General features: G+C 40.8%; 1 protein-coding gene across 5 annotated transcripts in view; it reads right to left on the bottom strand.

Annotated features, from left to right (window-relative positions):
- The window catches only part of ush2a (Usher syndrome 2A (autosomal recessive, mild)), a 188567-nt gene extending 164223 nt beyond the window's left edge, over positions 1-24344 (bottom strand). For 2 of the 5 annotated variants that reach the window (XM_079666927.1, XM_079666929.1), the window contains exons 1-9: positions 23754-24344; positions 22433-23212; positions 21899-22113; positions 21546-21764; positions 17436-17604; positions 4456-4591; positions 1490-1553; positions 577-678; positions 220-409 (exon numbers count right to left, since the gene is read on the bottom strand). In XM_079666927.1, the coding sequence (XP_079523053.1) occupies positions 220-409; positions 577-678; positions 1490-1553; positions 4456-4591; positions 17436-17604; positions 21546-21764; positions 21899-22113; positions 22433-23035 (1698 nt within the window). In that variant the 5' untranslated portion in view covers positions 23036-23212; positions 23754-24344. The remainder of the gene's footprint in view (positions 1-219; positions 410-576; positions 679-1489; positions 1554-4455; positions 4592-17435; positions 17605-21545; positions 21765-21898; positions 22114-22432; positions 23213-23753) is intronic. The other 3 variants (XM_079666930.1, XM_079666928.1, XM_079666931.1) reach the window with 3 other exon arrangements.
- Between the last annotated feature and the right edge of the window lie 233 nt (positions 24345-24577).

The raw sequence follows: 24577 nt of genomic DNA, 5'->3' as shown, positions 1-24577 counted from the left end.
TGATGTCAATTTTCGGATAACAATACCGACATCCACACAGCACCATTGAATGATTAATTGATTTAATGACAAATTCAATTAACACACTTTCAGACTGAACTCAAAGTTCATATATTATATTTGTTACTTGCACTTGACACCAATCTATCTGTCTGTCATTGTTGTGAGATAATATATGCATTTGCTCAGTTGTGTGAGTGTATTTTTTAGATGCGTTACCTGGTATTGTCCGTTCACCAAATCCACGGTAATAGTGAGTCCTTCATCCAGTTCCTGCGTAGTCATGATCTTAGAGAGCCATGTGGTGCCCATGTCCTGATCATTGATGTAACTGAGTGGATGGGCATTTAGGTTGAGTCTTAGGACTCTGTCATTGGTGGTGTCCTCAACACCATTGGGAATGCAGTATCTGTTAACAGTGACAATGTTTTTTTACAGGGTACTTTTTTTTTTCTTTTGCAATTTCTGAACCCTCAAGAGTGAAACTTCAGAAACATGAGAAAAGCATTTGTACATTACTGAAATGTTTAAAAATGCAGTCATGTTATATTAACACAATAAGTGTTGATACTTTACCTCTCAACTAAAGGGTGCACTCTGGAGTGACTGGGTGGACAGCGACACTCTGCCTGGGCATGGAGCTCAGGCAGGAAACCGGAGTAAACCTCAACTATTTCCCTGTAAAAACAAGAAACATCCGACTAAGTAACTCTAATGCTAAACACTGAGGAGAGATATTATCCTATTCATTATAATCTCAGATGAGGGAGGGGCCAAATTGCTCACATTGCTTAATGACTGAGCAGTTTTTACTATTTTGCTGGCTATCTTTTAAATCTGAAACACCAAAGGAAAAAAAATATGATTTCCGAAATGCAGGGTATTTACACTTAATACAATCTGACATGTGCAGTGATGATTATGATGAACAAAAATGACAGTGACCAAACAAGGTTTGTAATAACTTAAATGTTGACGGGTCTTTTACTGGACATTTAGAGTAAAGTGGAACATCAAAGGCATCATTTGAAAACTCAATCTTTCATTTGTCTGGTCCCAATCTTGATGAGAGGAACTTGTAAGATCCGAGTCCTCACTGTGTGCAGTACATCACTGGTAAGCAAAACACTAATTGCCTCGTATTGAATTCTCAGGAAAATCCTCTGGAAGCAGTATGGATCTTAAGATGCAACGATTAGCCTTCCCCTTCTTTGCTCGGACCATCTTTCCCTTTATCGCTCCATATGGCTTCTCTTCTCTTGTTTCTTTAATCTTTAAAGTATCTCTGTCTATATCTTCTCATTTCTATTCCTTTCCTTTATTCAATCCATCTATAGCTACCACTTCACCTTCTTATTTCTATGACAATCACGATTATTTTCCTTCCTTTATAACCTTTGCTTTCACAATATTCATTTCATTTGGTCCTTCTTTGTATCCCCCAGAGCTGCTCATTACCTGTCTCTGTGCCTTACTTTATCCAACTCACCTGTTGGTCAGAGTGGCAGGATACAATCTAAAGTCCTGCATCCGGCCAATGAACTGATTAGACCCTGGAGAGATGAAAAGAGAGGAGAAAGGAACATAAAGAAGGTGTTAATGGGTTTGTACTGAATGCAGTGAGTGAGAGGATTTCACAGTGTTTAGTAGATTATCTTATCAGTTTCTTAATAGCAGTTAAGTGAGGCTTCCCCGGCTGCTAATAATGGACAAGTTCATGACACAAAACCAAACAGGATCAGCCGCAGTCTATTTTTGCTTCCAAAGCAGAAGGGCCTTTAAGGATAAATGCATGTTCTGGACATAATATAACCTATATTCCTAAATCTAAAAGAAGATATTAGGCTGCAAATAAAACAGTTTCCAACCCAAAACTCCCTTTTGCAAAAAATATATTTGGTCCAAAAAACTGTTCTAACAGCAAGATATTCAGAACAAACTACTTTAGGGCATTTTTCTTGACAAATCTAAACTGTTACAGGTGTCTACTAATAATTGTTTAAGTCTAATGGGTTACAGCAGGTTACATTATAACAGGAGAAGAAACTGTGAAAGCTGTCGTTGAAACGTTGAAAAGAAAGGATCTGCAAAGAGGTAAATGTTAGACAAGAAATGCCATATATATAAAATATGCCAAGATACCAAAGTCTGAAGCAAAGTATACACTGGAATATCTCACACATATAAGTTCAATGTCCAGACACACATGTGGATATTGGACAGAACACAGGAAACACCATCAAACACATAACAGAACAAAGGCTAGCCCCCATCTCCATACACAAGCACACATTCATGACAATGTTGGACAGGACACAAGAGACCCACACTGACGGTGGTGCTGGTCCAACGAGAGCCGGGGTCCTAAAGCGTCCAACAAACTTCTGTCTAGTTTGACAACAACTCTTAGAAGACGGATAATGTCTCTGAGCATCGACAGAACCCCTGCCATGTCTAGCTTTGTCTGTGAAAGCGTGTGTGTGTGTGTGTGTGTGTGTGTGTGTGTGTGTGTGTGTGTGTGTGTGTGTGTGTGTGTGTGTGTGTGTGTGTGTGTGTGTGTGTGTGTGTGTGTGTGTGTGTGTGTGTGTGTGTGTGTGTGTGTTAGAGGCTTTACTGTGTGTATTCCCCCCCAAAAAAGAAACATCCTTACTTTAGAGAGTGTATGAGTGTTTGTGCATTTGTGTGTGTATTTGCATTTCAGAGAGGCTTTGCCATGTTTGGCTTAACTACAATGTGAGCATGTGTGAGTGTTGGAGGGGTGTATGTGAGTGTAAAACAGAGAGAAAGTGTTATGGGATGTAAGTGTGTTCGAACAGTCTGTGGTTGTGCAGCCTTAGGCTTTGGCTCAGGATTTCTTTGACGTGTGGAAATGGGATTATGTCTTCCTGTGAAAAGCACTCTCCCTATTGTTACTGGGATGATGCAAGGTATAAGCTTTAATTCTCTCCTCTCTGTGGAGGTATCTGTCTTCTCTCTCTGTGTTTCAGTTCCTGTCATCCCTCTGTTTTTCAGTTTCCTCTTCTCTGTTTCTGTTGTTAGAACTGGTGGCAGTTAATACAGGCAACTAGGATCTGAGTTGGAGATGTATCTAGTTTTTTTTTCTCCCCGTCCTTGAATGCTACCGTTACTCTCTGTAACAGCAAAAGCAAATGGTTAGACAAGTCAGAAATGGTTAATGCTAAATGAACTGCGATAATATGCTCTTTCTTCCAAGGCGCTTTACAATGCAATGGCAACAATGGAGCAACTAGTGAATAATTGTACAGCGTAACAATACAAACTCCCATTGTCTCCTATTTTAAATGAGATTAAATAACACACAGTACTGCTTGATTACATGCTGCATTGTTTCCAGTGAATGTATTGCGTGTGGATATAGAAGAATCTGTCAGTAACAGTTTAAATTGGCATATACATAATCCAGAATATAGCGGGGAACACATTGAAGATAAATAGTATCAACAATGTTTGTATCAATATGTATATTTCTTTGTGTAATTTCATGAACATCTAAATGATAACTTTAAGGGGCTTTATTATGATGTAACATTTTTACCATCCAAACTCAAGCATGATTGGAGCAATCTCAACATCATACATCTAATTTTGAGATTTCTAATGAGTCGACTCATATTTTGTTTTAATTCTTTGATACAACTGATGATGCTATCGTTATTGAACACTTCAAAAATGTATAGTCGTGTTCTTATCAGATACTCAGTTTTCAGTTAAAAGGGTCCCCTCCAAAAGCAGACATAGTTGTTCATCAATACACCTGATCAGCATTCGTATAATCAATCCACTGATCAGAATTCCAGACACAGACCCTAGGTTCAACACACACACACACACGCACTCCCTCGAGCCAATCACTTGCATTGATCACAACCACTGATGTGATCTTCAGCTGATCAGATGCTACCTGCCTTGAACTAGGGATCAATGCCTGATAAACGAGAAGAAAAACACTCGTTTATCACTCAGGAGATGAACGGATATCATTTTTCTCTCAATTTCTCTCCTATTGACTCTGAGACGGCTCCCAGGCACCACCAATCAATCACAGATGTGTAGTTGAAGGAGGATAAAGGCTGGGAGGAGAATAAAGGTGGAGTAGTCATTGACACCATATTTAGATATACAGACAAGATAAACAAAGAGGTAATTTTTCTGCCCTTGGAGAAAGACAGCAGCCCCATTGAAGGAGGGATGTAGATGGGACTGATTTCAAGTCAGAAAAACAAACGTTGTCCATTGCAATATGAGTTTTATGCTGCAGTTTAAACCTTTTTGAACATTGACAACATATTTTTTTTATCATTCCTGGGCTGGCAGTTCCTGGAGTTGACCCACATGTTTTAATTAAATTGATTTAAATACACAACTAAATAATTGTTGACAGTGAGGAATCTAAGTCTAATGCTTCTCTAAAACAGAAAAATCAGCTAGCTTTACCGTTGGAGCTGAGTCCCACCCACATGGCACCGTCCTCGCTGATATCAGAGAGCCTGCCGCTCAGAGACTGTGTGTCAAACGGGGTCCCATCCTCCTCAAGCCCATCTAGGAATAGACTCACATGTCTGTTATGAACCTGAAAATCATTCAGAGTGGGACAAATGTAAAAGAAGATTAAAAGGTGTCCTTAAACGGTGAATGCCAAACTACCTCAACAAATCTCAATGAATCACAACAAACAATAAATCATTTTGTCTCCAATTTCCGAAAAGGGAGATCATTTGATTAAACAGAAAACGGTATTGCAGTCATACAATAGAGCGTGATGCTTCTTCTGAAAAAGCGCTTTGATGTAAAAAGTAAAAAGATGATCAATTAATAAGTGATATTAACACAAAGCATCATTGAATACCATTAGTCATTGTTTTTTGAGCACTGCCGTGGAACCTAAAAGCATGTAAGTGAGCTGCCTGAGGGGCAGATGCAGCAGAAAGGCCCAGCAGCAAGTGACTGCTGTAACACACTGCTGCTCTGAGTGTGCAGATGCGCATCTATCTACAAAAGTATATGCACAGACCAATGGTGTGTTTTTGGATATCCATGCATGTGTGTGTGTGTGTGTGTGTGTGTGTGTGTGTGTGTGTGTGTGTGTGTGTGTGTGTGTGTGTGTGTGTGTGTGTGTGTGTGTGTGTGTGTGTGTGTGTGTGTGTGTGTGACCATGTGTGTGTGAATTATACATACAGCTAATCTTCCAGCTCATTTCCCCAGTAGCAGAAAGAGCCTCAGGCTAAACTGCCTCAGCCGCAAATTAGCTTTCTGTTTGACCAAAAATCTCCTCTACACTCCTTTCCTCTCCATTCCCGATCTGCTGCATGAATATTAAAAACTGCATGGCAGACAACATCGTCAAAGTGGGAGCAGCTACCTTTCACATCAAACCCAGGGAAAAAGAAAGATACCACCATAAGAGGGGCTCTTCCCCCCCCCCAAAAAAACAACTTGAATGTGCCCTGTGCTACTCTCTCCGTTCAGCCCATCTGCAAATCCTGTGTTTGGGAGACACACTGTGGGACCACTGATAAACGAGACTCTCCCTGTCTTACCAGAGTCTCCCTCTCCTTCTTCATCTTCCTGGTCTCTCTTCTGCTCTGGTCCTCCTTGCTTTGTCCTTACTCTTCCACACGAGGTCATTTCATTCCTTTCCATTTTTTCAGTTTTACGAATTCTCTTGCTTATTTTTTATAACCACCTTTATTTTCTCCTCCCTCTCAGTTGACGACGGCCCCCTCTCATCTCCCTTCCTGTCTCTTCCCCTCATGTTTATCTTGCCCTGTCGCTCTCACTTGTTGTCAGCTCTTTAGGGAAGTTGAAAAGGTGTGAGGAGGGAAATAAGTCCAAGTCAAAAAACGCCTTTAGGGGATAAAGGCAGGCCCCAGACAAGTGTCTGCCTCTTAGAGGATAGTTAAGACGCCCAGACAGACACTTTCATGATGGCTGATTGAAGACTAGCAAGCGCATAAGAGCAGAAGAGAGAATGAGAGTGAAAAAAAAGAAAGAGACAGGAGGGAGAAGAAGAAAAGTCAGGCAGCGGGTGTAAGAGAGGGAGCCAGAAGAAGGGCCCTCTTTAGGAATCTCTAAGCCGGAGCTGTGTGGCTCTTGGGGAGATGTGAGGCAGTTGTCAGGCCTGATGTAAATGAATCCTGAAGCGCTTCATCCTCCTTAGCCGCCACGCGCCCTTTTGAAACGCAGCCAACTCCCCTTTGTTAGCTTTCACAAACACTTTCCCTCTGTTTTCCCTTTGCCCGTCCATCTGTATTTTTACCTCCTCCTTCCCTCTACCTCTCTTTGTCTCTTTTAGCCAGTGTAACTTCTGAGTTCTTTGAGATTGGGAGGAAAAAAGGAAAAGGAGTTAGGAATTCTTTAGTGTTAACTAGTCTCATTTGGACTGTGTCCACTAAGTCCAGAGGAAAGGAAAAGAGTACTTTAAACGTTACCTATCGCCTTCCTTTAATACCGAGGATATGATTTTGTGAGGACTTTTAACTTAAGCCTTTTTTTCATAGTAACATTACTGCGTGTATTATTTTTAAGATATACTTAACTATAATAGAGATGGCACAATTTTTACAATTGAATTTTGGGAATCACCATTATACAGTGAATAGTAGTGTGTGGTATATTTTCAGTATAATGGTGGGCTAGTTTAACATCACTTTATCGACATGTTATTCTACATGCCTAATCATTATCGGTTAATGTCCAGACGTCACCCATATCACCAAAGCTAAAGAAAACGATGATATGTCAATTTCCGTATCATGTCAACCAATGCTACAGGACATTCATTTGATACAAACATGTTCAATTTTCCATTAATATGAAGAACATGTGTTTCTGCTGTTTTGCTTTCCTTTGAAATGAACTAAAACTTTATATTTTAGGATAATAGCTGTGAATAGGGAGCGATCATTTCAGCAGGGTTTAATCCTGGGCCATCGGGTATATTGACTCTAACCCCTGCACCACCTGGGGTCTCTGCCACCATTCATGGCTCCATTCGCACCTGGCCTGGCTGCACGATGTTGTCTCCTATAACATTACTGCAAAAAACAGGAACTAAGTACATCAACACATTACTTTTGATCCTATTAGGTGTCATTTTAGCTAAAGTTATTTTGTGACATCTGCAATTCTGTAGACAAAGTGGTCACTCTTGAATTGACCATGTACTGCATCATCACCTAAAGAAAGAACTAAAGGTGTTTTACCCGACTATTGAAAAATGTAATATAATGTAAACTTATTTTTTTGTTTCCTTCTACCGAGTAAAGTTACATTATTAACCTTTCCTTATTAAACAATTTCCTTCAAAAGGCTCCTGTGCTCTCGGGAGTTTGAAGCACCCCATCCTGTGCACCACCCACCCCACTGGCACTGTTACCACCTAAGCCACTCTAAAAGCCCAGGGAAACCCTGAGTGGAAAGCTTTTAGTGATCTGTAGACTGGCATTTTGACTAAAGCTCTTCTCCATTTTCACACTCGTGCCAAGCCATGGCTCAGCACACAGTGTGGACAGCAGTGTTTCTTCTAAGCTCACTTTGTAGCTGTGGGACACAAAAAAGCAAGAGGTGGGAAAGAAAATATTAAGGAAATTAGCCCAAGTTGTCTTTGCCAGTCATACAAAGATATGCAATCAATAAAAGATTACAAAATATAACTGTAAATAACTTTTACTTATGCAACCACCATGGAACAAACATGCAACTGTCTGCATCATGCTGATTCAAATGTGTTGTAAAAGTTAAAAGTCATTTTTGAAATATTGTTTACATTACGGGCTAAAATTCTGCATTTTGTATGACAGAGATTATTTTGCAATGGTAAAATGTGGGATCATGGTTTGTAAATAAGCAGATTTCTAACAACTAACTCCCCCAGTTGGTAAGGAGAGGAATTAGGCGTCTGTGGGCCGTAGCGACACTTCCTTATGACCCAGGTCCTTTTTTGTGAACTTGATCAAATAGCTCAGTCCACACAATAATTACAGTGAATATTTGTAGGTCAATACAAATGGATGAGGTGTATTTAAAAGCTGTATTAACTATCAATAATTGTATTAATGATTATGTGTCTTTGTTATGTCTCGTTTTATAGCTTTCATGACATGACATAAGGTGGTTCTTGAAGTCAAACTAACTGTCTTATTCTATTTGGAGACCAGACTAAAGCTTTTCAATTCATCATGGTCCAGGACAGGTTAACACACATACATTCCTCTGAATGATTCTCATTATTCTAAACAGCCAGGAGTTATCCAGACATCGGACATGTTGCCATCAGTGTCAGACATTACAGTCACATTTCACTTAAATGTAGAGAAGAGCTATCACAGCTGCGAGTGACAGTTTGAGGTCAGGGTAGATGAGAGGGGCCTTAAGGAGGACTAATACCAGAAACCAATTCTAGATACACATTTTCTGCTGTCTGATTTGTTTATTAAGTACTAAAGCAATGCAAGGCCCTCTGAAGGAGCTTAATGTTCTCTATGTGTTTGAGTGTGTGTGTGTGTGTGTGGATGCAACACACCGCCTGTGTCTGACCTTTCTCACAGAGGATACTATTTCCCCATGTTGCACACAGTTCACATCTCCCAAGTTCACCTTTTTCTGATCAGCCCCTCTGCTCTACTTTAGTAATTGTACTTTTACTGACACGATGAAACACATTTAAACAAATTACATCTCGGTCTTACAGCATACTGGCAATTCTCTCTATTTGTTTAACGAGGAACATGCACTCAACAAACAAATAAACAAAGAAATTGTTGACAAAGTACAACGGGCCGCAAATATGTTCATTCAAACTTGTGGCAGGACAGCTTCTTTTGTTTTAAACTTAATGTGTGCCTTTGGGTTCACATATTGTGGCTTCTGAGAGACACTTGGGATTTTTGTCTATGTACTTCACTTGACATTATCTTTCGTCAATCTGATTCACCCTAATCTTAAAACTAAGATGCCCAGTTCCTGTCCTCCTACTTCCCGACTCTTTAAAGCTTCCACACATTTCCACCCTCGTGTCTTGAACTCTGTTGAGCCATCTTTTTTTCTTTTTCGGTTAGGCATTCCCCTCTCATGTTGCTGTACTCATGCTTGTCTGCTCTTCCTCACCTATCTCTTCCTCTCCTTTTAACCTCCTCTAATCCCTGATTCCCCTCCTCTGCCCCACAGCATCCCGCCTCACCAAGCTCCCTCCACACAGCCGCTCTCCTCCTGATGTGTTGCCCTGTGACTGACATGCCACTCACTGATAACACACCTCATCCCACAGACAGTGACGCTGTCATTTGGGGGGGAGGGGGGGGGGGGGGGGGAGTCAGCAAAAGAGTGAGAAGGGAAGGGAGAAAAGGAAAGTAAGAGAGACATTAAAATAAGAAAATATTAAATTGTTGGCGGGGAATTAAGAAACGGCTCTAGAAATGAAGCAGTGCATAGAAAAAGAGAAAAAGTCAGACTTGATAATACTATTAAAAGTAAAATACTCTTTTTATTTGTTACCTTTCATTTGTATTTCGTTCAGTATCATTCTTTCCCTTGTTTTAATTGTTGATTTTTTATTTTGTAGGTCAGACTGATGGTGAGGCAATAACCTCCTCTGTGTGCTGTACATTTGAATTATACAACACATGCTGTGTGCTTTATTACAATGTATACTTCTTATTATCACACTTTGTAAGGCCTGTCATGTGGATGGTTGTAACAGTAAATAGGAAAGGGCGCTAATGTATTCTTATTCGACTGGAGAGTCTGTAAGATCTTCTTTGTAAGTGTGTACAATTGTGATGACGTTTGAACTCAAGACAAATATACGGCCTTACAATCAGACTAAGATCATTTTAACATTAAGATGGTTTTTGGAAAAAGCTCGTTAGATTTTCCCAGATAGGGCTGTCCTACAAATACAAACTCAAGTATGTGAAATCAAAAAGTGTAATGTGACTTTATGCATCCCCAGCTCTCCACTTTCACTTCCCGAGGCATATTGTCACCTTTCCCTCTCCTCTTTTCTCACTCCTGTTATCTCTCTTCTTGTTATTCACCCTCCCAGCCTCTCCCACCCTCCTTACTCCTCTCTCCCCCCCCCCATATACTTGCCCTAACCTACTATGAACTGTTAGCAGCTCTGATGTACAGCCAATATTCTCTCTATCATATTAGCACGGCTGCAGTTTGTAAAGAAAGAGATAGGAAGAGGAGGAGAGGAGGAAAGGGAATAAAAAAAGAGAGGAAGAGAGAAAGAGGATGGAGAGGAGACACATTTGTTCTACTCATCTCAGCGCTAAAAGATACAATTACCTCTCACAGCATATTATCCATGTTTTATACCAGCCCAGGGCCCCATGCCTTTGCCTTGCCTTGCCGCGCTCACCCCATGTAAGGCCCATATTTTAACACTAGCTATGACAGTTTATTTAAGAAAAGAAAATTGTCCCCAGGGAGATGGAGTGTGTGTGTGTGTGTGTGTGTGTGTGTGTGTGTGTGTGTGTGTGTGTGTGTGTGTGTGTGTGTGTGTGTGTGTGTGTGTGTGTGTGTGTGTGTGTGTGTGTGTGTGTGTGTGTGTGTGTGTGTGTGTGTGTGTGTGTAAAGAGAATGGGAGGGAAAGGGGGAAGGACAAAGAAGGTGGGGACGGAGAGAAAATGAAAGAGGAGAGAATGAAAGATAGATGAGGCAGAAAGAGAGAGAGAAAGAAGGAAAGAGAAAATCATCTTCAAGAAAAAAAGCAGAGACAAAATATAAAGAGGAAAAAAGAGAATAAGGGGACATTTATAGGGTGACACACCAACCTTTTAATAAAGACCATAAGTCTCTAAGGCTTTTTCGTTCCGAGCAGAAAGCAAAGAAAAATCCCATTTAAAGAAACAGAGTCATCCAAGCATCCGAGTATACATGGAGGGAAGAGCACATGCAGTATTAAACTGCTAGGAAGGAGGCTTAGTAATAACCCTTAGATCCACCAGGTAGCAATACTGGGTCAGGTTTTGGGTTTAGGTGATGTTGCTGTTAAAAGCTTCTATGGTCAGGTTCATGTTTGGTTATTGAATGAAATGTTCATTAAGAAACATTTTCTCCCCTAAAACTATCCGTTAACTTTGGTTATCTGCCGATCCTGAGTAGCAATACCATTGTTCTACTGTAGATTGTAGTTAGCCGCTGGTAGGCTACATACCAGACACGTTTAATAATGCAGCCAACAGCTCATGGTTGCATCGATTCATGTTATAATGTGTTTTAAGATATAATCACTAAAAATGAGGCTGGGCAAAAGTAACTATAAACATTTCATGATGTCTGCAAATAAAAATGTGTTTCAAAGTTATATAAAATAGCTTTTCTATAGGGAATTTTCACCCGTTCATGTAAACCGTCATACAAGAGTGCATGATGAAGGACATGGGATTTATTGTTTTATTATTTGTTTCAACTGTGGTATCAAATTGGGATTCGAGAAAAGCGGAATTTCAGAGGTATTGGTATTAACTGCTACATTTCTGGTATGTGACGTCGCTACGTGGAGTTGAGAAGAGTATAGATGGAGATGATCAGTGTATTGTTCATTCTGTTCAAACGGTGCGCATCCATAACAATGTGTCTGGAGTAATAACTAGTAAAAGGCAGTGTGTAAATACAATAAAACAAAGAAAATGTAATATTAATGAAGAAGTAAGGTTGGGTTTGAGATGTGAATGTGGCATTAACAGTCAGGTTCAGTCGGGTCTGGTCTTAAAGACACAGTACTGGGCGGGTTACGGTCTCAGTTTCAGGTCAGTGCAGATCTCTAACACCAGGCAGGATCATTAGTTTTATATTCACTGTTGAGCATCCTCTTTTCATAATATTCTGGTTCCTTTTTATGTTGCTTTTGATCTTAATAGGGTTACTAACCTATGCCAAGCAACCTCTACTTTAGCGTTGATATTTTTAAAGAGGGCATAACATAACATATGCTCTTTGGTGGATCCTTTTATCCAAAGCACCTTGCAGTACCCTTGCCGCATACATTTTTAGCTCTCATATCTCACAGCTCCAGTGGGAATGAAACCCCTAACCCTGGCCATGTTAGTGCCTTGCTCTCACTATTAAGCTGGACCAGACTGCATGCTGGCATGAAACACTGATGTTATATAAATAAAATAATTAATATCAAGACAGAAAATCTCAATCTCGACACACACACACACACACACACACACACACACACACACACACACACACACACACACACACACACACACACACACACACACACACACACACACACACACACACACACACACACACACACACACACACACACACACACACACACACACACACACACACACACACACACACACACACACACACACACACACACACACACACACACACACACACACACACACACACACACACACACACACACACACACACACACACACACACCTTTCTCTCCCTCTCTCTCACTATGTAATTGATGCCAGTCTGTTGCCCTTTCGCCTCCTGTGCCAGCGGGCAGAGGGCTACCATAGAGGCGTCCACTTCACCCCTAAAAAACAACCTTGCCTCACCTTCACACACACATGCACACAACCACAAATACACACAAATACTTTTTCTGTATTTAGTGCACATACATGCAAGAAAACCACAAATGTAGAGCCTCCTAGCCTATGCACATGCACACACGAGTCGGTCTCATAATCTGTCTCTGTCACTCCCGGTGGGAATACTGAAATAAATAGGTGGTTAAGCATGTACCTGTAAGATATAACCTTCGACAACGTCAACATACGAGCTGCTATTTAGCTTTAATTCAAAAAGAGGAAAAGTCAGAAGAGCCAGTACGTTTTTGGTTCAATTTGGTTAAAAATAAATTACTTTTTAATCCAACTTTAAGCCACATTTTGACACTATTCGGTTATATTTTTGGCATCTTCAACTACATATTTGGCAAACCTATAAAGTGGAAATAATGAAAGAGAAAGCAGAGCCGGCAGTAGAGGCAGACCAAGGACAGAGAAGCCAAAATCAGAAGGAGGACAGAGACAGACTAAATCAGTCTAAAATAGAGCATGTGCACATGCACCGATGCACGAAAGAAAGACAAAGATAGCAAGACTGTGGTGGTATCGGATCATTCGGTGCACATTAGTCGCCTTCTGCAAGACCAGACCAGTCCATATACAGACATGGAAACAGGCCACAGAGTCTTCCAGTGTAATTGTGCATGAAAACATTCATTAAGCTTATTATGGCATTCAGTAGAAGTTTTAGCAGCCGCACTGTCGGAGGGGAGAGTAGTGAAGCAGATGAGCTGTCAGGGTCTAGAGAACAAATTGTAGATTAGATAGCAACAACTCTCTCCAATAAATATAGAGATGGATGTGTGTGTGTCTTTTTAATCTTGACTTGACCTTAACTCAGTATGACACTCGGGCGCTAACCCACTTATCCTATTTTTCCATTATTTCTTTTACACATTTGTGTCTCCTTTCTCTTCTCTGTCTTAGCAACAGGTAAGAGCCCTCTGAAAGAATCAACCAGTCGTTCCTGTGTATGTGCATGCGGTGCTGTGTGTATGTGGGGGCAGTACGTACATCACTGGTGTGTTCATGTGTTAAATGGTAAGAGAAAGAAAAAGAGTGTCTGTACGTGTGCGAGTGTTAAACATTCATGCTGCCGTGTTGGGTCGTGATGGGATCGGTGTGACTGGCTGTCCCTGACACTGCCTCATCCGATAATGCTGATTTGCCCCTCTGGGGGTCCTTCAGGCACCCAGTCAATCACTAGTACTCCAAAAGATAGTACTCCAAAGCTATTTAAATCGCAAACTCCCTTACTTTCCCCTTCTTTCAATCTTTTACTTATTATTTTTTGCATCATCAATGCATGCAAAGCGCCATGAGTTGACGCTTTAATCCAAAGAGACTTACAAGTGCAATGGATAAGAATGCAAAACAGCAAGAATCATGCAAGTACAATTGCTTCTCAAAAGCCAAAATATGCGCCTCTTGATGGTCATTTGCAGTCTTAATGTAGCATCCCATTGTCTGGTCTTAGAGAGAACAAAAAGACGGCATGCAGCCCATTATTTTCCCTTCCCAACCGCTCAGTTCAAGTTCTCAAATGCCTCATATTGTCGTCATGCAATCAGAGTAAGAGAGGCTCTTCAGATGTATAAAAAACCCCAGAAGAGAACAATTTATGTTAATTACATGGAGATCATCAGAGCCAGTAACACCAATACCCATATCTCTAGGAGAACAGGCGATTTTCTTTCATGTATACAAGAAGACCTACCAAGAAATGAATTCTGCAGAAACGTACAGCAAAGTGATTCCCACAGTAAACTGACTTGGTAACCATCACTTAACAACACTGCGCCACCTCCCTCACTTTGCCCATCTCCTCTCCTCTCTCAGTCCCTCCCTCCCCGAGGCTACCTTTTCCTCTGCCATTCTCGACATCGTTACCATAATCAGATAAGACAACTACCTAGGGAGCACCAGCCTCCCTACAGCACCTTGCTCCTGGCACCGTGTGTGTACATGCGTGCATGTGTGTGTGTCAGTGTGCGAGAAATGCTCCTGGCACTTGGAAACCCGTATTCCTTTTGACTGTCTTTTTTGGCGTTTTGATCTTTTCAAACCGACAGATGACTGGTGTGTGTGCTCAGTGTGCTCAGTGTGCTGTGTGAGTGTGTGTGTGTGTGTGTGTGTCTATTGTATGAGTGCAGGAAAGGTTTCTAAATTACCCAGCTCCTTCATAGGGTAATGTCTGTATTGTGGCTGACAAGTCTGCTACAAATTACCGCTGAACTGTGAGTGTGTATCTGTGTGTATTAATGAGTGAGCGAGTAGATAAGTGTGGGTGTGCGTGTGTGTGTGTGTGTGTGTGTGTGCATGCACGAATATGGAAGTATGAGAATGATGTTTGAGTGTCAAGGATGATTATGTTATTCTTCTGAATGGTCAAAACAGATCACATCACAATACCATTAAGTGAAAAGCCCGACCAATTCACACACACACACACACACACACACACACACACACACACACACACACACACACACACACACACACACACACACACACACACACACACACACACACACACACACACACACACACACACACACACACACACACACACACACACACACACACACACACACACACACACACACACACACACACACACACACACACACACACACACACACACACACACACACACACACACACACACACACACACACACACACACACACAAAACACCTCAAAGCCATAACAACGCAACATACCTATAGCAAAATACCTCGAAGCCTTACATTTTTCCGTGCCTACAGTACTTGGACAAGTATAACCCACATAGATACTGTAAATATATATAAAAAAACAGATCCCTTAAGGGTATACATGCATACTGTACACACACACATACAGAGTTGTTAGCAAATGAGCCATAAACAACCCTACATTTAGCCGACAACACACCCAAGCGCCGCTCAGCCAGACACTAACTAAAGTGTCAAGTTGGATTTTCTGGCTGCTCACAATCCTTTTAAGTTCTGCTCCACATATATCATTTCCTCATTTCTGGCTTAGCCCTCTAGCCTTGATTGTGCTTTGAATCAAACTGACGTAGATCTTTCTTTATGTACCTCCATTTAGCACCGCTGAATCAGAAAAAGTATGTATTTCTATCTATTAGTTAGACAATTTTTTTGTCAATACATTAATACTCTTAATTTAATGTTTGTTTAATATTTTTTGTGTTTTGTTGTAGTTTGACATTTTGGGAAATTTGCTTCTATTCTTTATTGAAAGAAATTAGACAAAAATGATATCATTCTCATCTCTGTTTGACCTTTAATTTACCACATTTCATTTCTGCAAACAAGTATTTTGCATGACCGAGGAGCAGTTTGCGTGCCTGCTTCATAAAGCCAAAGCGCGCGGAAACCCCTCACAGCTGACACCAACAACAACAATGACCGATTGTGCTCCAGCTTCCTCTGTACCTCTTCGGAAGACCAGATTCCCAGTAGGTAGCTCGTCTCTTCAGTGGACCACTGCTGCTTGTTAAGTTTCTCCATCGTTGTGTACAAACTGGATAGAACGCGGGCTTTTTGTTGTTGTTCAGGAGTTGATCCCGCCCCTGCCCCCACCTCGACGTAAGCGTGACCTATGTGGTGCTTTTGCTCTGGCCGGACAATTTTACCGGATTCAGGAGCTAAGAGGCTGCTCCACTGCGGTGTGAACAGGAAAACCCGGTGCTTTTCAAGCTCCAGCTCCGAACCGGCCCTGAAACACCGTTGGTGTGAATGAGGTATGAGAGAATGCATGATATAAAATGAGATCATTAGGGATATATAATGTCCTTATAGTTTGACATATTAATGTGTGCTAAGGCACAATGAGCACAAGAGAGGGGCAATCAAATAGGGTAACAAAATGTAATGTGAAAATTCTGTAAAGCCTGTTAAAATGCATGCCAGGTCAAATAAAAACTGGGCCCCAAGTGACCTTGAGAAAAAGTAGACAAACAAACAACGTAACAACTTAAGTAACATACACATACAGTGATTAGGCTGTCATGGTGACCATGATTTGTCAAGTACCACAATGTTATTCAGAGAAAGAGACTCAAGTGGAATAAACTGTTAAATGATACTCTATAACAAACCAAAAACATACACACACACTATCTATCACGAAAATATATTCTCCATGAAACCAAACAGATGCAAATGCTATCTGTAAATATAGATTTAAATGTAAACTAGTATTTTATTTTGAGATTCTAAAAGTGAATTCATCAAATAAATAAATAATGTACAATGTTAACTGTGTTATCAACAAAAACACATTAAAAACTCATCCAAGCAACTCAATTAAACAACCAAACATTTAGTAAACAATCAATTTCAAAAATAACCACAGACCAAAATAGATTCTAAAAAAATAATAACTTCCAGGGGTATTTAAGTTAGTTTTCCATAAAATACATAGATGTTTTTATAATTGAAAGTGTGTGGTCTTGCCTGTCAGCGTGTGTGTGCGTGTCAGATTTTGTGTGTGCCCCTGGCCCCAGCAGCTGTGCCAAAGCAGATGTTTGCCAGTGTAATTACCACAAGCTCGCAGAGAGGAAGGGAACCAAATGGACAGAGAATGAAAGAGAAACACAGACAAAGAGAAATGATAGATACATGTCCGTGATGCAAAGAGCATTCAGCTTTCACAACGCTTGTGAAACAATTAAAGGCAAACCTGATGGTTCTTCTAAGGTAGATTCATTGACAAATTCACCTTTACATGCACAACCCAACAGCTCATGATCCCAAGCCTCTCATATTGACAGACTATGGCATGTTTAACAGCCCAGTTGTCTCCCTTACCCCTATAGGAATCCCAAAGACCCTCCAGATGTGTTACCTGTAGAACAAGGTGTGTCCATCTCTCCGCTGTGAGCCTCCCCTCGGTTCTGAAGCTGGCGGTCAGAGGAGTCTGACTGCTGGAGTGGCCATAGTGCAGGTTGACCGCCTGCTCGGACACCGTCACAGAAAAAAACAACCGCTGCCTTGAGCTCTTCTCCAGCAGCATCCTGAAGGAGACACAAACACACATACATTTTAAGAAACCCAATCATTTCAGCAGCAATAGACAGTCTATTTGAATATCTGTCAGTGATAAATTGTTCTAACTAAATTCAAAAGGTAAAGACAGGGAAAAGTGGAATCTAAAACTCATGGAGTCCAGAGCCACCGCACAGTTTCACACAGTCTCTCATTCTGACATTTACATTGGAATATCAATATTTTACATGACTGCTAGGTTTGAGCTGCTACACTGGGTGCAGACACACACCCTCCACGTGTCATATTAACCACCATCGCCGACATTTTATGGGAAATCATGACTTTTATGAACCAAGAGCCACATACCCTATAAATCAAGGATAAATGTATGCATGGGGAAAAAAAGAGACCATATGTATGTATGTCTCCACGTGCATGAGAGTGTGATTATGTGCCTGTAGGTAGGGATAAAGAGATATCAAGAAGGACAGAGATAATGAGTGCAAGAAAAAAGTGAATACAAGTTGATGACTTACTAAAACACTGAAGTTATTGACTAAATTGTTTTTGTCAAGAGTTTTTGAGCTTTCATATTCACATAAAAGCTCCGATCAACTAAGCATTGTTGTTGTTGACATATCTTAAAGGTCACCTATCATGTTATTTTTAGGCAATAGCATAGGTCTCAGATACTGTATATACAAATATATAAAAAACATGTCTTTGAAGTGTTTTGCTCAAAATACCAAACAGATCACCCATTCTAGCCATGCCTATTATCCTTCTATTTCACTTCCTGTTTAAAAGTGCTGATTCTGGGTATAAAGCTTTAAAAAATATATATATATACGGTATATTGATAAAAAAGGAGGGGGCTGAGCTCATGCGGGACCCGGCAGCTACTGTCTAAACTAAATACTGCCGTGATGAAACGCCATATCATGGATTATCAAGGATTATTTCTGAAACAGTATGGAGCTCAAAGGCTTTCTCTCTTGCCGGTTATACCACAAGGTGAGTTCCTTTTTATTTCCTGCTTCTTCACAAACATGCTCTCCAGTACAGGTTAGCTCTAAGTGTTAGCGATGCTAATGTAAACACCGACCATATTACGTCCAAAACAGTCGGGCATTGTTTCTGATAGCAACTTTCTGATAGGGCTGTGGGTCCACATTTCAGATATTACGTCATATCGGACGCAAATCTGGATCAGGTCCGTTATAGCCCCGTTTTTAGAGATTTGGTTAAGGCGGAAAAGAGAGAGGGTTTTATTTTCTGATGCTGCGTGAGTTCCTTGACACACCGGGGACACATTATGTATAAAAGACATCAAAAAGTGCATTTTGCATAATAAGTCCCCTTTAAGTTTTTGTTTTGACACAAACCCAAAAATGTACATTTCTCCACCAAAGAAAACGAGCAAAACAGATATTTTAGAAGCTTGAACCAGAAAACTTGTGGCATCTTTGCCTAAAAAATGTATGCCTACTTGATCCATTTTAAAAATTATTCAAGCAGAAAAAGTAGTCATTATGTTGCCAGGGCAATTTAATGTGATAGTTGGGCAAAATACACATTGTTAAGAACTGTTTTCAAATAAACTATGATAATTATGATATGTACTTGTACTTCATCCACATGCTCTCCATATAGAAAAGTCAACTGCATGTACTCAGACTAATTCACAATTTAAAATGAGTACCCTCAAAAAATATAGGTGTAACCTTATGGAAGTGTAGCCATGGTGAAGTAAAAACTATATTTGTAAGAACAGGTGGCTGGCTCTGTTCATTGTTCAGATGAGGAGAGGGATGTGAAATCACAGAGAGAGGGAGAGACAAAGAGAGAGGGGTGAGGAGAGATGGACAGAGGTGAGGATAGAGACCTCCTTTCATCTGGCTTCTTTGATGGCAGCCATGATCGTCTCTACAACAAAAGACTGATGGCCAACGACAGCTACAGAAAGAGAGAGAGAGAGAGAGAGAGAGAGTGCGAGGGGGAAGATATTCCTCCATTCAGATGCATTCAGGTGCATAAAGGTGTCATGTTCAGCAAACCAAGACAACAAGACCAGTCTGTCATCTGAATCCCTACAGACAACTCCACAAACAAAATCCCAGCATGAATTTAAAAGGAGGGATTTATCTCTGTCTGAATCTCCTTCTCAGAGTTACATCTAACTGAGGCCAACATTTAAACTGAACATTCAGTGAGTTATTAGAATACACGCCAAACCGGTTTAGCGTTGCTTTAGGTCTTTTTTCAGAACTGTCACTACTGCAAAGCTTTCAGTGACGTTAATCTTTGCAGCACATCATGGAACATGTGAATGCTGCAGGCTTTATTTACGTTGTCTAACCATTTCTGATTATATTAGGAGAAAGCCTGGGTCATTATAGTACTTTGTGGAGTAGTACTGCAAATACTTAACTGTGTAAAATGTCAACGATCGAGTTGCATTGTGGGTAATGTAGGTCCCAGGTTTCATTAAGGGATGCATATAATTAAAACATATTAAAATCAAGTCAATTTTGATCCTTTTACTTTTTAAGTGTCCATTGTGAGTCTATCAATGTTATTGGAGCCCAGTTTTATAATTGGTGACGTAAGCTTTTGCTAGTCACATTTTCAAATAGTAAACCAGGAAATATAAACCAAGACGTCATGTATGTTTAGCTTATTTTAAGTTTCATGACAAAGCATCCCATGTTGTTTGCACAATCTACTTTAAATGTAAGTGTTTCTGTGTGCTGGAGGCGGATATGAGCTTGCCAAGTAAAGCCAACTGATCCCTGTTTGTGCATGCAGCGCTTTGTGTATGCGTGTGTTTGTGTGTGACTGCAAGCTGATCTGAGTGTGTGTAACTCTGCACCATCGGAGTCCTACCTGCAACATACCAGCACACTTTCATCCCCTGTCTCTCACACACAACATGTCTAAGTAGGACATGACAGATAGCGGTTAGTCAACATCTCCGGAAAGTGATACTGAACAGACCTGATTGCTCCTTGTGTTTAGATCAATATCACAGGACTTTCACTTCAATGCACTTTTTAAGTTTGGAAGCCATATAAGATAATATATCAGAACAGACATTTGACTATACATCACACCTACATAAGCAGAAAGCTATCATTTATCAGTCGAAGGATACGTTTGAGTTCTTACGGTGCAATAGTAATTGTGATTTATACTTGCAACACACAAGTGTTATTATTTATCTTTCTTAGTTTTTCTTTCACTAATGTTTCAAGGATTTAAATATGTATACTATATCCTCATACCAATAACGACCTAAAACGACTGAATCTGATCCCTGCATTGTTTTTTATCTATTTTATCTTTTCATTACTTAATCTTCACCCATAAAGTACCATTTCTACAAGAAGTATAACTTCTTGATTAACTTACTGATTGAAATGCAATGGGAGATTGTTTCCAAACAGCCTCTAACAAACATGATGTTACTCTTAGTGGCTGTGCCAAATGAAACTGCAAATCCAGACTTTTTCAAAAAGACCAGAATCTATCTATTGGTTTTCTATAATACTTATCCATGGCTAATATGGAATTTCATGTTTGAAAGAATCACATGTCATGGTAAGTAAAACTAGGTAACGTTCATCAGAATCTGTTTGTAATGTACTGCTGTTAAATATCTTGACTTTTCTTCTTTGCACAAAATGAAATATATATATTATTTAGGGAAACAGCAAATACTTCTGCTCGTTTTGAGTTTGCTGGACTGTCCAGAGAGAAATAGTTAGTTTAGATCCATCCATCCAAAAAGGATATACATCTTTCGTATTGCCAAGTACAATTTGTGTGTACTGTAACATGACATTGGTAATCTATCGATTCAAGCAGTAAATTATTCATTTTATTAAAAGAAACGCTCATACAGTATATCCAGCTATGCAACAAAGAGATGAATGTGATTTCTTATAAATTACAAAAAGTAACTCACATCTCTCCAGAAGAGCTTGGTTTGATCCACAATGCCAGAGTGAGAGAACCCAAGTCTCCTAGTTTCTGTGAGGGGGGGGACACCAGACATCCATCCTGGACGGGCCGAAACAGCACAGAACTGGATCCACCAGGAACTCCCTCTGAACTGTTATTGGTTATGTTCTCCGTCTCTGTCCCGGGACGAGTGTCATTACTGTCTTCAGTCACACAGGAACCCCTGGAAAATAAAAATGTCATGTCAATAATCTTTTTTTCTCTAAAAGGTCCTCTTTTATTTATTTTTATTTAGCATGAACTGAAAGGTGGGAGGACATTTAAAACACCTTGATAGAATGAACTTGATCTATCTACCTGTGTGCAGGCAGTAGCAGCGGGGCATACGGAGGTGTGGAGGATCTGTAAGGACAGTCCTGGACACAGAAGGCCTGATAACATGTCGTCAGCTCAGGCTGGGAGGACGGCGTCTGACAGTAGCTGCTCCGCTCTGGAACTCCACAGGTGGAGCGGGACGGAGAGGTGGACATGGGTTTAAAGGCGGCAAGGTTCTCCATACGTGGGAAATGTCCCTAAGAATAAAAGACCATTTCAAAATTAGTATCATTCCATTCAAGCTAAGTCTCTTTTACTTACAGTATTTGTGAAGGCATTAAATTACCTGCAATACAAGGCATTTTAGCAATTTAGAGAATTAACATGAGGCCTATGGATAACATTATGATATAGCATAACACATCTTACAGGCAAATATCTTACTGTAACACACACTGTATGTACACAGTGCTATGAAAAAGGCCTTTTTGTTGGTCATCAAATAATAAATACAGTGTTAACAATTAGTATTCCAGTTTTTAATCAATACATTTCAATTGGCTCTTGCAAGCTTACCTGTGATGAAGCAGGTTTTGGACACAGGCTGAAGAGGAGGAGAGTAAACCAGAGGAAGATATTATGCCATCTTATCCTTTTCATGGTGGCTTTTCCTCTTTCTGTGATGTTTTTCAGGTAAAATGGCCAAGAAAAACCAGACCACCTCTTCGTTTCCCCCAACCTTTTTTCCCCTTGCTTGATTTCAGTGTTTCTGGTTAACATAACATGAGGAATACCCGACGCATTTGTCCCGTTTCGGTCCTCTCCTTCGATGTATTTTCCTCCAACTTCCTTGATGCATTTGTTCCTCTTAAAGTCCAACTGCTCCTCTCTCCTTCTTCTCTCCATCCTCTCTCGGCTGACTCCTGTGCGCCATGTTTGTCTCTTCCTTTTTGCCTTCTCTCCCGCCACTCCTCCCTCGTTGTCTCTCTGATCTATCCATCTCTGGCCTTTGACCCCACAATATTCTGGAGTGGGGTTCTCCAAGGGGCCCAGCATAGTCCGAGGTTCTCCAATCTTGGACAGGGTTTCTGGAACATTCCCCAGGGCAGAGGGATGTTCCAGAACTTGGATTTTTCTCGGAAACCTTCCAGCAGCGCTTGAATAAGTGATGACTGTCATGGTTTCATGGTTCCAGGGTTACAGGGACATTTTCTTTACAGGCCAGTGCCCCTAGGGTGAGGCTACGAAGCTTAGCTCTCTGTTACACTGTCTCCGTCCCTCCCTCGCTCACACACACCCACACCCCACACACAAACCGCAACCAAAGCCTTCACATGATAGGTAAGATTTCACAATCTAGAGAGGGAAAGGAGAGAAGGAGAGAAGGAAAGAGAGACGTGGTCAGACCAAAATCCAACATGAGACAAATCTGAGGAGAGTGAAATGCCATGCAGGCTATTCCCTAGCCAAAGCCTACACTATCATGTACAGCTTGATGGAGGCACAGCTCAACTGATACTGCTACATTGCTTTCCTCTTTTCTTCATTTTCCATTGAATTAAACATGCCTTTTTTTCCTCTATCATCTGGCCTCCAGGTTTTTATCCAACTGAACGGGTTTTCACATAAGTTTGTTGGAAATTGAGGCTTATGCCAAAGCTCTCTTCATTACAATACTTATCAGCTTCAATTTCACATTTTGACACACAAAAAGAGGCCAGCAGTGAAGTCATCTCTAGTGTTGAATTACTTAGACACTTCTGCCTGTCCGTTGGAAAATAAGAAAGCACCTCTTGTATCTAATAATAACAGGGGCTAGCCTATAGCCGTACAAATGTGTAAATATATGCAGATATTGTGATATGCATAAATATGTAGCTTGGCTCCTGGTGGTTACCTGTCGGTGGAGCTTCCCAGCAGGACAGAGCTCTATTCCCATCACAGCGTCAACAAACAACTTGTTGCTCATGGTGCAAAACAAGCTAACTACCTGTTTCTCTATACACCTGTCTGTCAGCGATAGCAGACGCCGCTCCAGTAGAAAAAATAGTCCTTTCCAAACATGATTTGAGTTATTTGGTCCGTCGATCAATCCCACTTCGACAGAAAAACTGAATGACAGATCAGCTGAACTTGTCAAAGTCTCCCCTTGTTGCCTCTCTTTCGTACTTCTCTCATTCAAACATGCAGCACGCGGTGTTAAGGAGATTACTGCGAGTCGCCATCTGGCCAGCAGCGCTGGAGGCGGCAGGATACTGGGCGCAAAGTAAGTAACGGTGAGGCGGCGTTACTGAGTTGAGAGCCAGGTAACGGGAACTTGAGAGCCCAGGGGACGGCGGGAGAGAAAACACTGCGACATATCCGTTTTGCATCTCTTACAGACCACTAACGAAGTGTCTATGACAGCAAGGCATTAACATGCAATTTACAAAGCTTAATAATACCCCCTGCCTGGCAGTAATGCTGTACCCCCTCCTACGTGGGATGCGTCTGGGTTTCAGACAAGTGGCTCTCAGAGAAATGAGGAACGCTACTGCCGTTGCTAGGCAACGGTGATCCTCTCCGGCCAAAGACAGTGTGAGGAGGAGACCATCAAATATCTGTCAATACAAAATTAAAAAATAAATAGGCTACTTCATCGCCATGTAGGGGTGCAATGTAATGTCACTGAAGACAGTGCTTTTAACACATATTATGCAAGACTGTCCAATACATGTTTTA

The sequence above is a fragment of the Notothenia rossii genome, assembly GCF_949606895.1.
Source record: "Notothenia rossii genome assembly, chromosome: 2".
Classification (NCBI taxonomy): Eukaryota; Metazoa; Chordata; class Actinopteri; order Perciformes; family Nototheniidae; genus Notothenia; species Notothenia rossii.
The sequence above is the reverse complement of the archived record's forward strand: the minus strand, read 5'-3'. Positions and strand labels throughout refer to the sequence as shown.